Source organism: Harmonia axyridis, chromosome 3, assembly GCF_914767665.1.
Source record: "Harmonia axyridis chromosome 3, icHarAxyr1.1, whole genome shotgun sequence".
Taxonomy (NCBI): Eukaryota; Metazoa; Arthropoda; class Insecta; order Coleoptera; family Coccinellidae; genus Harmonia; species Harmonia axyridis.
The window spans coordinates 35,964,515-35,978,759 of NC_059503.1; the positions used below are offsets into that span (position 1 = coordinate 35,964,515).

The 14,245-nt window shown below is 38.4% G+C and overlaps 1 protein-coding gene across 3 annotated transcripts; it reads left to right on the forward strand.

Moving 5' to 3' along the window:
* LOC123676687 (COMM domain-containing protein 3) lies at window positions 1–11,300 on the forward strand. 3 transcript variants are annotated; one of them, XM_045612807.1, is made up of 4 exons: window positions 1–246; window positions 288–577; window positions 7,956–8,180; window positions 11,154–11,300. In XM_045612807.1, the coding sequence occupies exons 1-3, from the start codon at window positions 117–119 to the stop codon at window positions 8,145–8,147; spliced, it is 612 nt and encodes a 203-aa protein (XP_045468763.1). In that variant the 5' UTR covers window positions 1–116; the 3' UTR covers window positions 8,148–8,180; window positions 11,154–11,300. The 3 variants fall into 3 exon arrangements, 2 of the variants coding, with proteins under 2 accessions (XP_045468763.1, XP_045468764.1); XR_006746994.1 differs by having other exon boundaries at window positions 3–246; window positions 303–577; window positions 7,956–8,301; XM_045612808.1 differs by having other exon boundaries at window positions 3–246; window positions 303–577.
* The last annotated feature ends 2,945 nt before the right edge of the window (window positions 11,301–14,245 follow it).

Below are 14,245 nucleotides of genomic sequence, written 5' to 3' on the forward strand. Positions count from 1 at the left end.
GCTTGACATCTATCAAAAATATCTTTGAATTGAAAATTGAAGGGCTGAATGTTCTGTTTGTTGAATAAATTTTTTTTTTATTTTATATGTGAACTAAATAAATCTCAAGTTATATTATGAATCTCCGAGATTATACAAAGAAATCCTTGTTAAATATTAATAACTCGAAAATTGTTGATGATGACACGTATCTAAAACTTTTAGAAAACTGTTTTTCTGTTCTTTGTGGTGCTGAAGAATTACACAGTGAGCATCATTCAAATCACCATAAAATGTTGCTTTTGTAGTAACTTCATTTTTAGATAATGCATCACTACATGGTTCAAAACCTGACCTTATAAAGGAATTGTATTCAAACCTTCTCATTGCTACTGCCGAATTTGTTAGAAATGGTTTGAGTGAAGAGGAAGTAAAACGGTATTTATTCGAGGAATGTAATATTATTGAGACCAGATTGAATATTTATGTCAATTTATATTCTAATCGTAAGAAGGGTATTGAAATTACCCTAATGAATATAGGACGTCAGGCTCCCCATATTGTGGATGTTGACTGGAAAATTGACTTTGTCATTAAGGTAAATTTTGGAACTCTTAAGAGATTTCTGCACCACCAATTTGTGTTTTATGTATTGTAGTAATACCAAAATTAATAAATTTTCATTAAATTTTCAACCATAAACTTTCAACATATAAACAATGAATTCTCAATAAATTTTATAAGGAAATCTCAGCATTGTCATGGGGCGTTCTGCAGCTATCTTTGATTTAGATGAATAAATCTATATTTTTCTGACAAAGATAACCTCAGTAAAGTTTATATATTTAAAATCAGGAGGAAGAGCTCTACCGATTAGGAAAATGAAGTACAGGGTGTTCGATTTAAAAAATACCAGTTCACTTAAAATTCTTATGGTTATAATTTTTTTTTTCATTTCTCTTCTTTCAGTTCTGATTCTGAATTGTGAGTACCTATAAAAAATACTTCATATTTGCCCATTTAAACGATTTTGTAGGACCAGCATTAACTGACATAGCTATTGAGTAAAATTTACTAACTCACAAAGAAACTGCAACACCCAGAAGGAGCAGTTTAAATTTTAATTTTTTTATTGGTAAAACATAGATAGTATAGCAAGTAGGGAATCCAATCCCGCACCAAAATATCAAATCCGCGGGATTAAAATGATCAATCCCGCGGATCCGCAAGAATGCGGGATTGTTAACAATGCTCATAAGTGATTATTTCATGGCAACAGCTGTCAAGTTTTGCCGCGAAAAATCCACCGACAAGTGTGGTCTTACAGTTTTTCCAGTTGGAAAAACTGTAAGACAGCACTTGTCGGTTACAAACGCTCAATTTTGAATAATAAATGGTTTCTAGTTAGAAACCATTTGTTATTCAAAATTGAACGTTTGTGATAGGTGAAAATTAAGTCGAAGGTTCGAGTTTCCAAGTATGTACCCGTACTCCTATTCTTACTGCATTGAAAAAGTGTCATTTTATGTTTTAATAAATGGCCGCCTTTTCATATATCTAAAAAAATATAGTCTTGATTCTCAAAAACAACATGAGGTTGATCCGCTCTGCTGAGTTTATCAAAATTCCCTGCAATAAAAATCTCCAAACCGTCTTTACTAAGCCGCCTGTTCAATAAATAACACATGGCAACCCAACCAATATAAGCAGCATTGCCTATCACCCTAATTGGAAGAGGGATGAAGTGTATATCACAAAGACGAAAAACAACATTATCTTCTCTTTCGAATTATGTGGAAGTTGTTTACACATTCAACATATGGAAAATTCCTACGATTTTGCATTCGGAACTAGTTACTGTTAAATGCTAAATGTTTTCAGCGGAACACATGTTTTTAATCCCATTTAGTTTTCGAAGCTTTGCATGCCCTACCGCCCTTTGTATCTTGTATGCCGTAACTTATGAGTGGTTTATTGCTTTCTGGGACGTTTTGCAAGACGTTTGCGCTCTTATTTTCCAATATGCAATTTTATTATTGAATCCCGCATGTAAAATTCCGCAATTCTGATCCCGCAGAATTTCAGCGGGATTGGATTCCCTAATAGCAAATAGTATATGATTGAAATTGGAGAAAAAAAAATCGCGACGGGTTTTTCATGTGAACAATTTTTGTTACTTAAATATTGTAGTCGTTTTTTGCAATTTTATTTAAATTTTACAACAAACCAGCAAACGATGTTTAGTTATTGTTAAAATGCCTAGAGCACATGTACTTATTGTCAGCTAATTGAATTTGAAAGAGGTCGAATGATTGGTCTACGGGAGGCGAGGTTGTCATTTCGAGAAATCGCTAAACGTACGAACAGAAATCCAACTACTGTTATGAGATGTTGTCAAGCGTGGTTTGATAATGCCCAAAGTCGAAGAAGAGTTGGCATCGGACGTCGAAGGGGCACAAATGAAGTTTAAGATCGAAGTCTAAGACTTATGGCCATTACTCATTAGAGACCGATTTGCGACAACTCGATCTTTGGCTGATGAGTGGTTAGGAGAATAAGGCCATCCTGTAACTATCCGAACGATTTACCGCCGGATAGGGTCTTTTGGACTGCAGCATTATCGACCCCATCTGATGTTGCCTCTGACGGTTAAGCATCTCCGGCAACGATTACTGTGGTGCAGAGAACGTCAACATTGGAATGTGGAATGGCATTAGGTCGTTGTTTATGATGAATCTCGATTATCCTTGGGTGCACATGATGGTCGAAAAAGAGTTAGACGACGTCGGGGAGAAAGACGTGAACCTCAGTTTGATGTTGAGCGTCATGTACACCGGACAGTAGGCGTTACCTTCAAGAAATAGTGGAGCCATATGTTCTTCCTTACCTTAACCGACTCGAGAATCCAATATTTCAGCAAGATAATGCCTGACCTCATCTTGCCTAGATCCCCAGATCTTTCGCATGTTTGGGACATCATGGATAGAAAGCTTGGAAATTTACCCCCCGCCCCCACCGACTTAGGCGGCTATGAGACAGAAAGTACAGGTAGCTTGGGATAGTATCCCTCAAGAAGATATAGACCATCTTATTGCATCATTATTATTATTAGAACTGGGGTCGTCGTGGCTCAGTAAGCCTTCCGGGAACTGCGACCATGTAGATCTTTTGTTCTCTACCCTACTCGTTCATGGAAACCCAAGGAGGTCGTCAATGACGTTAATAAAACTGACAACCTCCTTAGGGGCCTTGAATCTAGTCTAGATTCAATATCCTCATATGTCCAACCCAGTTTCCAGGTAGGAGCTTTCCATTAAGGGAAATTCTTATTGCTTCTAGCAGGCTACATTTCCTCACATGTATTATAAATGTAAGGGAGGCAAGTCAAGTATGACCTCCAGCGCTGCTGTGGGAGCTGTGCGCATAGCTCCTGTGACACCAATGCATGCCAGCCTTTGCAGTTTCTGCAATCGGCTGCGTGTGATGGCCTCCTCGGTTTTTGTCCACCATGCTAGAGACGCATAGGTGACAATAGGGCGTACTACTGCTGTGTTTTTGTCCACCATGCTAGAGACGCATAGGTGACAATAGGGCGTACTACTGCTGTGTATAACCACAGTACCATTTTCGGTTTCACTCCCCCTCATACTTGCCTCTAACAGTCACTACTATGTCGTCGGCGTAAGCCTGGACGTTAAAGCCACCTGCCGTAAGCCTCTCCAGGAGGCCATCCATGACCAAGCTCCACAACAAGGGTTATAAAAACCCTCCTTGAGGACATCCCCTGCACGTCAGCACGATCACTTCGATTTCTCCCAGATAGGCTGTAACGGTTCGTCCTTTCAACATAGCTGATATCCACCTAACAGTGGAGGGTTCTATCCCTTTCTTTTTGGCTGCATTGCATATGGAGGCATGTAGGGTATTATCGAAAGCTCCTCCTATATCTCCAAACATTGCAAGCAGAATCTCTTTTGCGGTGAGGCCATGCTTAAGACCATGGAGGAAATAATAGATAATAGTATAAGGGGAAGTTTAAAGTTCCACAACAAACAGTTTTCCTATAGGGCGGGCAGATCTACTGTAGACGCCGTTTATCCTCTCTTCAGAGATGATTTTCCTATAGGGAAACTGTTTGTTGTGGAACTTTAAACTTCCCCTTATACTATTATCTATTATTTCCTCCATGGTCTTCAGGAGAAAAAAAGGTGAGAAATATGGGTCGATAGGATTTAGACTCCGGGAAGCCTTTTCGACCCTCTTTGGGTATGAATACTACCCTCGCCTCCCTCCATGATTTCGGAATATAACCCCTTGGAAAGCTGGCCTTAAAGAGCTCAGTTATCTGGGCCATAAGAACTTCAACACCTTTCTGAAGCATGACCGGAAATATGCCATCCATGCCTGCTGATTTGAAGGGTTGAAAGCTCTTTATCGCCCATTCAATTCTTTCTGGTGTGTATAGTCTATCAGCTTTCTGAGAATACCACCTGGTGGGGTTGTGTACCTCCCCAGCGGGGGCCCCATCTTAAGTGATAAATTGCCTGGAGCCAGGAAAATGAGTTTCTAACAGAGCTCTTAGGCCCTCTTGAGGATCATTCTCAAAGTCCCCACATGGCTTCTTTATTTGGCCAATTGGGTTGGTCCTTAGATAGTACCTTTTGAAGTCTAGCTGTTGGGGCTGTTTTATCTATTCCCTCGCAGAAACTTCTCCAGGACTGCCTTTTGGCTTTCCTGACCTCTTTGTTGTAGTTGGTCAGGGCCAGACCATATAGGCATTCCAGCCTTATTGAAGGCTTTCCTAGAAGTTTTCTTGAGGTTTTCAAGATGATTATTCCACCAGGGGACGTCTCTGGAGATAGTTTTCTTTCTGAGTGGACAACTGTTTTCAGCCTTCTCGCTTAGCCTTATTGAAGGCTTTCCTAGCAGAGGTTTTCAAGATGATTATTCCACCAGGGGACGTTCTTCCTGAGTGGACAACTGCTTTCAAATGCTCTCTTCAGACATGATGTGAAGTGAGCAGAGGCGTTTTCCAGATCCTCATTGGAACTGATGTTGTATTTCTGGCCTTTCTGAACTTAGATGGGCTACATAGAGTTCCCAGTCTGTCATTCTGGGTATCCTGAACTCAACATCAGCTGAAGCAGTTGCTTCAACGTCAAATTCAATTGCCATATGGTCTGACATCGATGGTTCATTTGAGACCTTCCAGTTCTTGACCATCTCCGCAATAAAAGGTGTCGCGAGTGTTAGGTCAATTACTTCCCTTCTGTTCGCATTCGTGAAGGTTGGACTATAACACACGTTCACTATCTCTATGTTAGTAGAAAATGGAAAATCAAGCAAATCCTCACCTCTATGATTTATGTCTGTGCTGCCCCATACTGTGTGGTGTGCGTTCGCATCGCAGCCCAAAATCAATTGTCTCTTCTCCCTGTGGCACCATTCGATGAGTCGTTGTACTTCCTCCGGTGGTGGGCTGGTGGCTTCTCCTGGAAAAAATCCTGAGGCAATAACCAACTGCCTCTTGATGTTCTCAGTTCGCACCTCAACCAATGCCGCAGCAAGATCCCTCGTCAGGAACTCTGTAGGTGGAAGGCAGGTTAGTCCCCTTCTGAGTATTATTATAGCTCTTAAACTTCCTAACTTATCGGAGTATATCGTATAAGTATATAACAAAGTATATACTTTGTTTGGTAGGCCTCTAACTTGGCCTTCATTAATCCAGGGCTCTTGTATCAGCCCTATATCAATATGCCTTCTAGGCGTTCTCCAACATAAGGCACTAGAGGCTGCCTTCGAGTGCTGGAGGTTTATCTGAAGGCATGTCAGACATCTGTCCCTTATGAGGTTGGATGTCCGCTAGGCTTTTCGAAGGGAACCGCAGATTTTACCCCGCCGGGCCCCCCTCCTCACGCCTTTGCGGCACAGCCCTCCTCCCAGAGCTGGTGGTCGGTTTTGAGGCCCCGGCCTTTTCATTGCCTGGAGGCTTCTCCGTTGCTTCCCCTTTGGGCTTTTTCGACACTGGTTGAGGCCTGGTGTGCCTCTTCCCTCTCCACCGTTGTTTTAGAGCCCTTAAGGCGAAGACTTGATTGGCCGAATAGGTAGATGTTTCGCCAATTTAATGCTCGGAGTCTCTCGACCGATATTCTGTCAGCCGAGATAACGATTTCGAGCATGGGTCCTGATGGTCCCCTTGGAAGGACCCTCTAGCTAGCTCTAGCTCTGGAGGTTTTGAGCCCTTCATTCTGGTTCTCAATCAGCGTGAAAATTTTCTCGCTGGAGAGATCCTGACTTTCTGGGAGATAGCCAACTAGGATCTCCTGGTGAGGCAGTTCTGCCTCTTCAGCAATCCTCTAATGGTTTAGTTTTGGGTGGATGCTTTTCAACAGTGGCTTTATCAGAGCATGTCAGCTGAAGCCAGCCTGGCCTCATGTGATTGCTGGAACTTAGGCTCTTTTCCCAGCGCCATAATTTCCTCCATGATTGATTTCTTGATGGCCTTCAGTTGGTCCATTTCCAAAATCACCTCTGGATACTTTTTATCCATTATACCCTCTTCCAGACTAGCAGCAACCTGGCTATAGCTCCCGACGGCTGAGTCCTGGAAGCTCTCGAGGACTGAACTTTGGAAGCCCCCGAGGACTGAGCCCCGGAAACTCCTGAGGACTGTGCGGCGTTCAGAGCCTCACACTTTGCACTGTTAGGCTCTTTGCCTTTAGGCGTGCCATCCTCCGACCTGTTTCTCTTGAACTCACGGCGTGTTGTCTGCCTGGGGCCAATTGGTTTGGAGGCTTCATCAGGCTCCATCCCCTTCTTTATGAAGAACTTCATACTCTTTCTGGCAGTCCTAGAGAGTCTAGGTCTCTTGACCGCCAACTTTTCGAGGCCAGCTACGACCTCTTCATGGGGCCAGGACTTGCGACCTGTTCCTCAGGCTGAGTAAGGTTTTGTCCTTCCTCAGTGATTGGCACATTAGGGCTAGTGCCAGGCCCTGCGTTTTCATTTTCTTGGTCCATATCAAGTCCCAGGAGGAGTAGCTAGGGAATTTCAGTCACCAGAGGCAGAGCCCCGCATGCCCCTGGAAGGCCAATTAAACCAGAGGTCGCCTGGTATCCGGAGTTCGCATATTCAGGACTAGATATTCCCCTAGCCATGCAGACTTCGGCATATGCTGTTCCACCTTGTCTTGGGGAAAGTCTTTATTATGTCTTTCATACATTTGGTTCAGGCGGTTAAGCCAAATCCCCCGGCATGTGTTCTCTGCTCGCGAGACATGACTACAGACATCAGATTCCACATGTCGGTATATCAGGCATGAGGGTGTTGACCCCTTGCATGCCTGGCATCGTTTACCCCGTACAATACCCCAAGCCACGACACTTCAGCAGGGTATGGGGAGTCTTATTGCATCAATGCCGAGACGTGTTGGGGAGTGTATAGATAATCGCGGTGGAAAAACATATTATTAACAAATTTATTGAAAAAATTGTAAACCCTTCGTTTTTTTTTCAAAATTTCAATCATCTACTACTAACAAGTAGTAACATAGATTGTATAACAATACAATCTATGTTTTACAAAACAAAATTAAGTTTAAACAGCTCCTTCTGGGTGTTGCAGTTTCTTTGTCCGTTAGTATATAAACAATCACAATACATTCTCGAGTGAGACTCGAATCCGCAACCTCCGAATCACTAGTCCAGTGCACAAGGAAAATAATATATTTGCATGCAGACAATTTTTCAATTCTGGAAAAAGTACCTCCTCGAGCGGGACTCAAACCCGCAACCTCCGAATCACTAGTCCGGTGCAATGGACTAATGCACTAATTAATTCACAGACGATATAACCATTATTTCGAATCTATCTATATGTTAACCTAAAGTTCTCCCAACTCATACAAGCTTCTGATAGGTCTCACTAAGCGCTGAGAGAGTTGAGATAAAAAACATTAAAGAAAAGTTATTTTGCAGTCAAGTAGCTTGGAACAAGATGAAGGTCCTCTATTTCGAATAGGTTTCACAATGGAAAAGTTTGATGAAGAAGAGATGTGTAAAAAAAATCAACATCTGAATTTCATTTGTAATAGTCAGGAAATGCAAGATCTCATCTACAAACTAAAAGATGCCGTAAAACATTGTGAGAGGGTGGCTGCTGAACTCTGAAGAATCAGCTTATATTTTTATCAAGTGAAGAAGGTATGCTTTTTTGTAATTTTTTGAAACGAATTTTCCGCCTATTTTATTTTTTGCAGTTTGCTTCAAATAAAAGAGAAAAGTCATACTATTTGAGTCTTGTGAGGGAAATGTAATAATAGAGGTAATAAAAAATAAATGTGATACTGATTGTAGATGTAAGCTTTAATTGAAAATTATTATTAAAAAAAAAAAATTTGCTATTATATTAATCTAAGAGCCTGTGGATGCCAGACTTACCTAACAGTGTAAAAGCTGAAATTTTCTGAACTCAATGTCCCCAATAGGAATGGCTACTAAAAATTTAGATGATCATAACTTTGGCAGATAGCAGGTGTCAAAGGTGCAAAAAATGGGTACCTAATTAAATCTTAAATATAAAACCTAAAATTTATGTATGTTACTTGAACAAATATCAAAAGATGTTATTTCAATTGAAGACCTTAGAGTAACAACGATATAAGCCACAATCTCATCGAAAATTATTTGTATGAAGTTTCCATTTCAGTCAATATCTCTCAACTATGCAATAAACGTTAATGCTATGGAAACATAGATGGCAGCAAAATCTCATAAAAGCCTTATTTGTTTTGAAATTACTTCAACAATTTAAAATTTTGTTTTTCACATAATGCTGATTTTTGCAGTGAAGAAATATGTATATCAATTTTTACTTTCTTTCTTCAAGACAAGTTTGGAACTTTACAAAATGATACTTTTCAATTGTTTCATTTCGTTTCTAGGTATTTCAGGATTAAATTAAAAATTTGAAACGTTTTAATCTCCAAAATTGAGTTTTGTGACATGCATTTTTGTTGCTCCAAAGCCTTCAATTTCAATTTACAGATACTTTCCATAGTGGAAGCCTTCCACCAGACATCTTTAAAAGGTGCAAAAACCAGGTGTATTCACGTCATTTCTTACTTTGACAACTTTCCAATCATTTCTATTTTTAATTTCAGATCATTTTTGCATTTATCAGAGATTTCAATTCACAATCGAATTTTAGTAGGCTTATGCTATTTTCTCATGATCTTCAAAACGCCTGGTAGGAATAACAACCTACGAAGTTTGTCTGACAATACAGATTACCAATTTTCAATGATATTATGTACAATATATAGGAAAATCAGAATTCAAGAACAGTATGTTTTGATTTGTCAATTTTGGGAAAACTTCTCTTGGTATTTATCCAAATAATATATATAAATTTTAGTTCTTACATTTACGACAATTTTATTAACCTTGAAAACCCGCCACCTCCCAAAGCCACAAAAATCAAAAATTGTTTTATTATTATTATACAGGGTGATTCACCGCGAAGGTCTATTAGACGTTTATGGAAAAGTAATCATAATTTTATGCTGAAAATTTGCATGTTGGGGTTTGAGACAATGATCTACCTCCCTAAAATATTTTCAGATCTCTACAACTTCCAGTTATAACGGAAACAGACTACTACTTCCTTATTTCAAATGACACACCCAGTATATTATTTCATCACTAGATAGTTTTTTTGTGACAATTTCAGCAATATGCCATAGCTTGAGTGAAAACTCAACGGCTCATGAGTTGATGTAATTCTAATAAAAAAAATGGTGACTATGAGGACTCACAATTTTTTTAATATTTCTGCAGAAAAAGTTTGTTTTCGAAAAAACGTTTTTCATTTTCCATTCTGCAAATACGTAGTATTATAAGACTACGGTTTGGAACAAAAATGTACAGTGAGTTTATTACCAGAAGATCATGAATTTGGACAACTCAAATTCATCAAGACTCAAGATTTTCAAATTAGAACCTATATTTTTTATTATTTCAGTCAATTCTAACATTAAAAAGAGGAGGGTTACTTGAGCAAACCCTATACCTAATATCAATACTTCAAGAGTTATTGATGAAAAACTTTAAATGAAGAAGAACCACAATTTTTAATGTCTAATAGTCCATCATGGTGAATCATTCTTTATATATACAGGCCATCGTGGTGAATAATTCTGTATATATATACAGGGTGTATCTTTGTCTTGTACATATATTTTAACAGTACATTCTTGAGGTCAAAAGGAACACTTTTTCCTTTACCATTCTTTCCGATTCGGCCTAGATGAAAAGACATTTTAAATGTTTATAGTGAAGCTATGCCACATCTGGCAACCTACACACTTATGTTTTTCCAACCATAAGAGAAATTCATTTCAGAATTATAAGCTAACTCTATGTACCTTAGAATAATCTGTGCTCAGCGATATTTACACCGTTTAAGTTTTAGTTAAGTTTATATTATACATTAGCTTGTTTACAGTAAATAAATATCAAATTCGAAGCATTCCAACAAAATATTGAGTTTTCATACATCATTTCAAGAAATTTGATTTAATTGAGAGCAATTATTTAGAGTGAGTAATTTATCAGAAATAACGCTCCGATCAAGTTGAAATTTTCCAGACTTACCAAATTTGGTGTGTAGATTACGAATCCACTGTAACAAAACTTCAATCGCATTTGGTTTTTCAATAAGGAAAAAATTTTTTTTTCTTCACCAAGGTTCACTTGTTCCTCTTATACTCTTTTGATTTGTGGTTTATTTTAAAGGTATTCGCCATGCGCGACTTCGAACGAAAATAAATAAGAAAATATTAATTCTTTAGGTTTTTTGGATATATTGATGTTAGAAAATGCGTAAAATATGATTGATATTTAATATTGGGCGAAAACCCTCAAAATAAACCATAAATCAACAATGTATAAGAGGAACTAGGTGAAAAAAAATTTTTTTTTTTGAAAAATCAAATGCGATTGCAGTTTTTTCACAGCGTATTCGCAATCTACACTCCAAATTTTGTAAGTATGGCAAATTTTATCTCGATCAGAGCATTATTTCTGATTAATGGCTTACTCTAAATAGTTACCGAGAATAATTATGTATTTCCATAGAGATCGAAGACTACCCATTTCCAAGTTGTTTCTTTACAGATGGCGAAACCTACCCTTGAATCGGGGATAGCTTAAATCAGTGTTGAATATAACCAATTTCTTCCGAGATATAAAAGGATGATATTATAAAAGTGAAAGATTATTTATGTTTGAAGGATATAAATATACAATAATTATCGACCCAGAGTTCAATTTTTTTTTTCTGTGAATCTTGTATTCATAAAAAGATTTCATTTACTTGGTTAACATATCAATCGAATGAACACCTTTGGTTTAAATGCTTGTGGCTTCTGATTTATATGAATTCATATCAATTCAATGAAAGTTTGTCGATTCATACTCACTCATTCCTTTAAAAAAAAAATATTCAGATAGAACATCTTTTCCTATGAAAAATAAATTGTATTAAGGTATTTTTTGTAATTATTCATTCCTTCCCTCCTTTCAGTTTAAGAACATAATATAAAATGCTTGCATTCACCTAAAGATTTTAGTTAAAATAAACTTAACCTATTGAATATCCAATGTCACAGTGGCTGCTTGTCCTACAGTGACTATATTACCATAGTGGCGACAACTGGCCATAAAACTGTCAAAAGTCCGCCATGTTTCGTCAAGACATTTTGGAGGTATTTTTGAATTGTATATCGGTAACTTACGGCAATATTTCATATTATGGGTCTCAATTTCTTTAGAAAGTAGCATTATATGTTTCATGAATTCGATCCAAGGTACGACATTGCAAATGAACTGAATCGTGCTATCTATTTTTTCAAAGATACAGATCGAAAATATTGGTTATCTTTAACTTCTAACTTAAATTATTATTAAGAAAAAATTCAAGAACTAGGTACATACAAATGAAAAGATTATTATTTTCCAATAATAAATTCACCTTGAATGATCAGCCATGGACTTAAAGGTCATAACTCTCTATAGTCTTTTTCGACCTTTTTCTTAATCTGTAGGCAACAAAACGTCTTATTATTCTGAATTCGATCTTCGATCCAATATATCACGTCTGAAATGAACTGGATCGTGCTATCTATTTTTCTATTCTTTCCCTTGGATTGGAAAGCATTTCATAATTAAACCCTTCTCTGTGCATTTTGAAATATGAAAAATTCGGATAATCGAAAGTCGAAGCCGGTAATTTCCACAAACTTGACAACTCAACTGCTGAACACGTTTTGACAAATAAACATAAACAAACTAAATCTGCAATCTACGCAACTCCGATGAAACATGGCGGCCAACCAATAGAATGAGACACGAGTTGTCGCCACTGTGGTAATAAAGGCACTGTAGCTTGTCCTATAGGGCAGCGCCCCACCGAATAAATCCTAGATTTTACATTCAGAGGAAGACCTCCAAAGAGATGGAAGAATCCTGGACTTCAATATCTCAGGAGTACTGAAAGTTGGAGAATACAGGCCTAAGGCCTACAATATGTGGAAAAAGAAGGAGATACGTATTAATCGAATATTTTATTAATCCATCTCATCCTCAATTTCACATACGGTACGGCACAGGGTCTCTGTTCCATTTCTACCCGGATATGTTGTATCAAAACTGCAGACATTTTCACGGATTCGTTTGTCTGTGAGATGCTATCATCAATTTCGAGACATTCTGAGGAAAATGTCTTGGCTCCCCATTGTCAGATTATTGAGATTTGTGAGAAACAAATCACATATCCTATATGTAAATGACATCAATAGTGATCACAATTGTTATTCCTGAGGATATATGATTTTGATTTTCCCAAAAACCCCGAAAATTGCAAATAATCCATCTTCAAAGCTCCATATCTCGAAAACTGTCGATTTTTGAGCTTTGTGGCTTCTGATCAGTTTATCAAGAACTACAACATATCAAAAATTCAGCCAAATTCACGTAAAGCCATTTCCCATAAGAAACGTGCGTGGTCCTTTGTCAATATTATGGAAAACTGCAAATGGTATATTCACACCCATTTTCAAGCTATTCAAATTCTCCTCTTGCATTCCATGTATGAAAATTTTGAATCTTCATTCCATTTCAGGTGTTATAATTTTCTTGCCAATTGCTTGATGAAATAGAATGTTGACAGTTTTGATTATCCCTGTATAAATCGATTCGAAGTACGAATTAGTTACGTAAACGCGAACGTGTGGTCTTTTTGATCCCTCAAAATTTTTCGAACGTGATATTTTTATATCGGATCTCTGAAAACAAATTGCTGAAATTGCAAATGTGTTTTTACTTAACGACTGGCAGGTACATACACCGACAGACATCTACTCATCATTATTATTTGAACCGGGATCGTTGTGGCTCGGTAAGCCTTCCGGGAACTGCGACCAGTAGATCTTTTGTTCTCTAGCCTACTCATTCATGGAAACCCAAGGAGGTCGTCAATGACGTTAATAAAACTGACAACCTCCTTAGGGGCCTTGGCTGTTACCTCTCGGGTATCCAGGACCGGCTTTCCCATATGAATGGTTCTTAGGCCAGCCAGCTCTGGACACTTGCATACCATTTGTTCGGCTGTTTCTGCTTCTGATCCACAGAGCCTGCAAATCTCATCTGCTGACTTTCCTATACCCCGTCAGTAGTCCCACCATCACCCGAAGCTCGGCTCGTGACAGCTTCAATAACTTTTTGGCGTAGGTAGGTGAAATCGTCACGAATTTCTTGGCTTGAGTAAGTCCAGTGGGTTATCCTGTTATTCAACTCCCAATGCTGGATTTCAGCCTTATATTGTTCTTTTCCTAGCCCACAGAAAGGCTCAAGTGCAGCAGGTGTTAACCTTGATGCACTTTTTGCTAGTTCATCGGCTTTTTCATTTCCTTCAACATCACAGTGCCCTGGTACCCATAGTAGAGTCACTTTATTGCCTCTGGCCAGTTGCCTTATGGTGTTACGGCACTCCCAGGTCAACAGAGACCCCTGGCAGTACGGTTCCAGGGATCTACTTATCGTAGTTAAGGAGAAATATGAAAGTTGAAACCTGGACAGGGTCAATTCGATCCCTCATCTGTGGTTAAGGGTCAACACAAAATTTTGTATGAAGCTTGGAATTGTTATAAGAATAAAAATTTAACAATTTTGTGTGTATATAGATTCCTCATTTGAATAATTCAACTAAA

Bases quoted from the DNA above. Each gene is read 5' to 3' on its own strand.
- LOC123676687 (XM_045612807.1), top strand. From the start codon at position 117: ATGAATCTCCGAGATTATACAAAGAAATCCTTGTTAAATATTAATAAC. The intron at 247-287 runs GTGAGCATCATT...TTGCTTTTGTAG, and splicing joins TGGTGCTGAAGAATTACACA to TAACTTCATTTTTAGATAAT. The intron at 578-7,955 runs GTAAATTTTGGA...GTTATTTTGCAG, and splicing joins AAATTGACTTTGTCATTAAG to TCAAGTAGCTTGGAACAAGA.